At 37.9% G+C, this 6,807-nt stretch overlaps 1 protein-coding gene across 1 annotated transcript; it reads right to left on the bottom strand.

Moving 5' to 3' along the window:
• Positions 1-3,108: 3,108 nt before the first annotated feature.
• Positions 3,109-6,450, bottom strand: LOC134210068 (peptidyl-prolyl cis-trans isomerase 5). The gene is made up of 3 exons (XM_062686094.1): positions 6,189-6,450; positions 5,383-5,507; positions 3,109-3,662 (listed from the first exon to the last, which is right to left on the bottom strand). Exons 1-3 carry the CDS (start codon positions 6,261-6,263, stop codon positions 3,266-3,268), a joined length of 597 nt encoding a protein of 198 aa, XP_062542078.1. The 5' UTR covers positions 6,264-6,450; the 3' UTR covers positions 3,109-3,265.
• Positions 6,451-6,807: the final 357 nt, after the last annotated feature.

Here is a 6,807-nt window from a genome sequence, read left to right as displayed (position 1 = left end):
CAATCTTTATCTGGTAACTAAAATATCTTTTTTTATGATTCATATATTAGCCATTAGGATGGTTCAAATAATTGATTTTGCGCCACAGCGCTCATCTGATTCACCATGTTTTGAATGTCCTCTGAAAATTTGAGCTCATTTGGATTAAAATTGATTTAGCACAAGCCATTTCAAGTTTGCATGCAAATTAGTATGGGGAAATTTTTTTTTATTATTATTCTGTTAATGACGCTTCCCCATCAAGCGCAGGTTAAAAGAAAACCTATATAGCTAAAAGGAATACTCAACAGCTTTCACTCAGTGAAAACCGCATCTCAATTAATCGTTCCAATAATTAGTAATCGAATTTAATCTATACCGTGGTTTTCTGGAGCTAATTGCATAACTCATCAACAGGCAACATTGCTGCTCGTGGCGCGAAAGATAGCACACACAAATTCAGGCTACTATGTTGCACTGCACATTTCAGTGATGCCCTCAAAGAAGTTTAACGATCATGACTAAAGATTCGCAACCTGTCTTAAAATCGATTACTAATTATTGGGACGGTTAATCAACATGCGGTTTTCGTTGGGTGAAAGCTGTTGAGTATTCCTTTTAGCTATGTAGGTTTTCTTTTAACCTGCGCATAATGGGGAAGCGTCATTAACAGTATAATGAAAAAATAAATTTCCCCATACTAATTTGCATGCAAACTTGAAACGGCTTGTGCTAAATCAGTTTTAATCCAAATTAGCTCAAATTTTCAGAGGACACTCAGAATATGGTACAGAATCAGATGAGCACTGTGGAGCAAAATCGATTTTTTGAACCACCCTATTAGCCATATTTGAGCATTTGAGCAAGACATGATCAAGTCTTTCCGTTTTCGACAATGTAGGTATTTTGATTAAGACTTTTATTGCACAATCTTACGGTTCATGAAAGCGTATAAACGTACGTATAAGCGTGAAAGCGTACCCTCATACCCGACACTGTTGCGGTATGTTTAAATATGAATCCCTATATTACTCTAGTAAATAATTCAGATTAGTAATATCAAAGATTAATTAAGACGTTTATGTCCGATCCGCCAATTTTTTGCGCTCATGAAGTACTAGAATGCGTATAATCTATTACGCATTGCAAGAAAAATTTGTAATCCTAAAAAAAATCAAAGCGCCTCTAATTAACATTTTCCTGGCTGGTGATCAAAGGCAGCGTATGCTAAATTTGCAATGCTTTGTTTTTGCTCATACTAGTAACATTTCTTTATTTAAAATTCAAATTTTGAATCCTACTGATGGATTAGTGAGGATATTGAGGCCTGAATTTTGAATAATATTGCTCTAATACCGAAATTGGTTTCGACGATTTCGGTCTATTTTTGCATAAAATATCTAACAAATCCTGATTGTTGTCCAAAATATGTCTAAAAATTATCATTTCTACATAATCAGAAAGGATCTAATTGATTTTTATATTATTGATTAAAATCATTTATAGTAAGCTAAAACAGTGAAATTCGGGAAACATATTTTAAATCTTTGATTTTGAAAAAAGCTCAAAACATGGGTATCTGAAATTCCACACGGGAAAGGGGTTTTCATATAGCTTCCTTTTGTGCTACATAAGACGTTGGAAAAACTTGTGAATTGTCCGGCATTGGGAGGTGTATTTCCTATAATTCCTCTTCTTCTTTAATGGCTCTATATTCCAACTGGAGCTTGGTCTGCTTTTCCGACTGAGTGTTCTATAAGCATTTCTCGCTTAACTTTTCAAAAGGACCTAAGTAACATTTTTTCATGAATTAATTTGAGTACTGCAATCAAAAGCTTTCATGTTTTTCTGTTGATTGCGCTATTCAAATTATTTCATGAAAAAAATGTTACTTAGGTCCTTTTGAAAAGTTAAGCGAGATTTCCACAGTTATTAATTGAAAACTTTTCTATGCCTGCCATTGCATGAGTATGTATCTTGTGTGGCAAGTGCAATGGATACATTATGCCCAGGCAATCGAGAATGTTTCCCACCCGAAAACATCCTAGACCGGACCGAGAATCGAACTCGCCATCTCCGGAATGGCAATCCTACGTTTTTGCTCGCAAGGCTAACTGGAGATTTATATATTATACAGTTTAAAAAAAACTTGTTTTGATTCGAAAGGTTAGAACAATTTGTTCACGTTTAGTTCTATGACTCGATATCGACTCATGGAAGCAAACTAGGGTAAATGACCCAATAGTGGAGGAACTAAGCACGTTCCACCACTGTTTGTTCGCTTGCACAGAAACTATAGTTTATTTCGCTTACCTAAATGTTGCATTCGAAAGCTCATCTTTTATATTTTGAGTAGAAAGTATTCCGAAGGCAGCAGCTCCTGTCATTATTACCTAAAATGAATCCTCCAATTATTGGTGCAATGTTCCAATAGTTGCGATATTTTCTAATTCGTGTTCCTATAGTTGCGAATCCCATTGTTTTCATACGGGACTCGCAACTATAGGAACACTACCGCAACTATTGGTACAAAGCAGAGAATAAATTAAAGTATTTCAGAGATATTTTACCGATGTTTTAGGAAATCCAAAAGAGTTTTCATCTCTTTCACGTAATGACAGGTCAACAAATTGATACACAATGTGGGTTGCTGTGTTCTTTGCGTATATTTGGCAAAAACTACACTACCACAACTATAGGAACACCCACGACTATCGGATCAATTACCCTATACCATATGAAAAAATATTTTCTGGGTTACTGTGATGGTTCCTTCAAACAGCTTTCCAAGGATTTGCTATTCCTCTTGTCGATATTTCCATGAGTCGATGGTCCCTTCAATATCGACTGATGAAGGTTTGACTGTATGAGTACCTGAAAAGTCATTGCGGTTTTGTTTTCTAACACCTCCATAACTGTAGTGGTATCATTAGAACCAAGCTCGCTCCGTGTAATACAGCACGAAGTCGAACATATTATTGATGAGATCAATTAACAAGTTTCTCTTTTCTGCGCATTGCTATTGGCACATTAGTAAGCGGTGCTAAATGAAAAGTAAACTAACTAATGAAAAGCATTTAGCTAACAATATGTAAAATACAGTCATCTCAAAACAAGCGGAAAACGCCATTTGTATTAAAAATCTCGAATTTATTCTTACTCTTCTCACCATCAGCAGTTGTATCAAAATCACAATAAATGCACGGTCGGGGAAATATCTGTTGTTAGCAAATTCTTCTAAAAAGGTTCATCTCTCCCCGCACTGAGCCCACTCATTCCCATGCATTTAGGCATCGGCCTTCTCCACGGAGAACGGTTCATCCACCGGCAGGGAACCGCTGTCCGCAATCACCACATCCTCCACCGGCCGGTCACGTCCGTCGGTTTTGGTCTTCTCGATCTTCCGCACGACGTCCATTCCCTCCAGCACCTTACCGAACACAACATGGCGTCCGTCCAGCCAGCTGGTCTGCTTGACCGTGATGAAGAACTGCGATCCGTTGGTGTCCTTGCCGGCGTTGGCCATCGACAGCCATCCGGCTCCGTAGTGCTTCAGCTTGAAGTTCTCGTCGGCGAAGCGCTCACCGTAGATCGAGCGTCCGCCGGTGCCATCGCCTCGGGTGAAGTCACCGCCCTGGATCATGAAGTCCTGGATGACGCGGTGGAACTTGCTGCCCTTGTAGCTGAAAGCAGAAGGGGAAGGAAAGTTGAATAGAAGCTGTGAGTTGTTAGAAGTTTGATGAACTTGCTATGAACATTTTTTGTTGTTGCTGCGAGGTTTCAAGCCAAGCCAAGGGAAGTCTAGAAAATTCCCAAATCGAAAATTTCCTAGACCGGACCGGGCATCGAACCCAGCCACCTGAAGTATAGTCTTGCTTCGAAGCCTCTCAAAGCCGTTCACATGGTCAATAGCAATGCATATATAGTAAAGAATATGTTGGCAGGAATATGTTGTTATAAAAATTCATAAAAATAGTTTTCACAATTCCGAGATGAAATCAATGGGTCGGGAATTGTTAGTTATGAGCTTTATTAACTCTGAAAAATCACTTCAATAATGTTAAAAATGGGTCGGGAATAGTAGGAGAGTTGTTCAATTCTTCACGATTAAAATTAATTTTATAACGGTACAAAAGAGTAATGCATGAAACTTATCCACCTTTTACCTTTGTTTTAAGGTTAAGGACTTTCAATAGAAGACACGTAACGCAATATTGCAGATGATATCAAATATTTTCATTAGAATATCCAAAGAAGCTGACAGTTCTATATAAAACATAATATTATAGACAAGGTTTGGGAAAAGAAAACATAGTTCCTCAGATACACAGTATCCTAACAACGTCAAAAGAAGACATTTTTTTACGCAGAAAAATAGCCACGAAACTATGTCCGTCGTAACTGTAAAACAGATATAGTAAGATTATTTTCAATTATATCTGAAATTAACATTAAAGTTTAATGGAATAAACATATTTTTTCATAATAGCCTTCAGATTATGTTATTTATTACAATAAATATCATAATAAACAGTAATTTGATTCCAATTCCCATACATTCAATTTTTCTCCTCAATTTCAACACGATATTTATTATGATAAATGGCGTAGCCTGAAGAGGCTATAAAAATCCTGCAATTTCATTAGGGTTCTAAGGCTTTGGAATTTCAAAGAACATAAATCCTTTCAGAATTCCGGGTTAAAATCTCAAGAAGACCATCCGAAAATAATAATTTAAGAAGATCAAAAGGTTTCAATAGATCTACTGCTAATCAATTCGGTGTTTATAACCACTTAGTGCATGAGGGAGATCGAAACGAAGCATTCAAAAATAAGCAATGCATATAGAGTGTAAAAATATAGAGAGAACTTCACCGTATCAAAAACATAGGAATGGAAAGAAATTTGATTCTTTTATTTTGAGGTGAAATTAGGTCCTTGTAGTGAGATGGGAGATGGAACAGTTCCCTTATCTAATCAAAAACCCAAACGAAACTTTGCCCTTTCCTATAATTAGTACTTCCACTAAACGATACATCTATTTCGAAGCATCAAACACAGCTAAGGCATGATTGTGTTATTCTCCGTTCTCCATTCTGTTCATGAAAATAGTGAGCACCCTCTGCCGAAGTGCTAATTATTTATTTTTTTGCGGTCATTGAAATTGATGCTACCCTAATAACTGCCTCACGCGCTTAGATTGGGCTCACCGGAAATGTTTAAACCGATGTAGGCAGCTCCGATTGTAGCTCTCGATTACCGTTGCATCCAACCATCAATTAAGTGCATCTAATCGCCTACGCGTCTTAGCCCTCCCTCGAACAGAACATCGTTTTGTACTCGTTGCAGCTTTGTTCATAGATTGACTCTGAATCTGAGCTTGTACAATTCTTAGACACTTACCCTTCACCTTCCGCATTCTCGGCGAGAGTTTTGAAGTTCTTGGCAGTCTTTGGAACGGTACCGCCGAACAGGCCAATCACAACGCGACCTTCCGGCTTGCCACCGATCGTGATGTCGAAGAAGACCTATAATGAACCAGGATGACGAACAATGAATGACGATTGAAAAAATGGGAACGCAGTGTTGTTTATAGAATAAAGAGGGGCTAAATAACGCTCATTCGGTACTCTCTTTGTTCATTACATTTGGGAATTCAATAGCAGCTTCCGGCCCATTCTATAGTGACGCAATTATAAAAAAAAAACTAGGTGAACAATGGGAAAAGGTTTGATTTAGTGTCGACAATTCTTTTTTGCCTTTCTCGTATTTTATTACAATTTTAATGCGTATTGCATTGCTACAATTGGAACATACCAAATCATATGTAAAGCGAATAACCTCTAATGGAAAGACACGTAATCATTCCATAAAAAGGAACAAAATGCGAGATAAAAATTTACTCGGTGCCCCCTACCCACACATATTGGACCGCTATGAAAAGGTCAAATAAATTACGGATAGCACCTTTTTGTTGGCAATTGAAGAACGCCACGAATAATTGGCAACGGGATAAACCGGTTCAAGTACCCCCGCAAATTGGCTTTGATCAAGTCAAAGAAGAGTACAAAATGTCTGAGCAAAAGAAGATTCATAACTTAGTACGGACAGAGATTACAGATAAAAGAACATATTTAAAGCTACGTAGAATATGAAGCACGTAAGAAGAAAACACACTACGGACCAAGATTGATGGAAATGGTACCTACCTTATCGGTGACTTTGGGTCCATCTTGAGCGAGGACACCGGCCAGAAGCACACTAAGCACAATAAATAGCTTCATTATGAAACAATCGTAGCACTAAATCAGCTCTTACCGCTGATTTATTAAATTTATGTTCTAAAAAGCTGACGTCTCGCCTACTATAAAACTAAACTTAACAAAGAGAAATGAAGGGGGAAGCCGGGAAACCACGCACAATACTGTGAACCGATCCCGTCGATGGTTGGCACTGTATTGACGGCGATGATAGTACTGCGAATGAGTTTAAAAGAGAGCATAACTTGACCTAACTCTCACAGTGGAGGGGCGATTCTTTGGACCACAATCGATATCGTTATGGACAATCGGAAACTTTTGACCCCTATCATGCCTAGGATCAAAGTAACCCTTGAAATTGGAATTATTGACTGGATTACAATAATAAGTGAGGGAGCTCAATTTTATTAAACACATTATCATTGGGAATTTGAGCAACTCCTGTACTGCATACGTGTAATGCGTTCTATCCCAACGGAATAGAAGGAAAAACGAAAAAACCGGCATAGTGGTTCATGTGGATTGATCATAGGGGTCGTACCGACCAGAGGAAAAAGAATAAACGCTA

The sequence above is a fragment of the Armigeres subalbatus genome, chromosome 2, assembly GCF_024139115.2.
Source record: "Armigeres subalbatus isolate Guangzhou_Male chromosome 2, GZ_Asu_2, whole genome shotgun sequence".
NCBI lineage: Eukaryota > Metazoa > Arthropoda > Insecta > Diptera > Culicidae > Armigeres > Armigeres subalbatus.
Note: the sequence above shows the minus strand (reverse complement) of the source record. Positions and strands in the feature narration are given on the sequence as shown.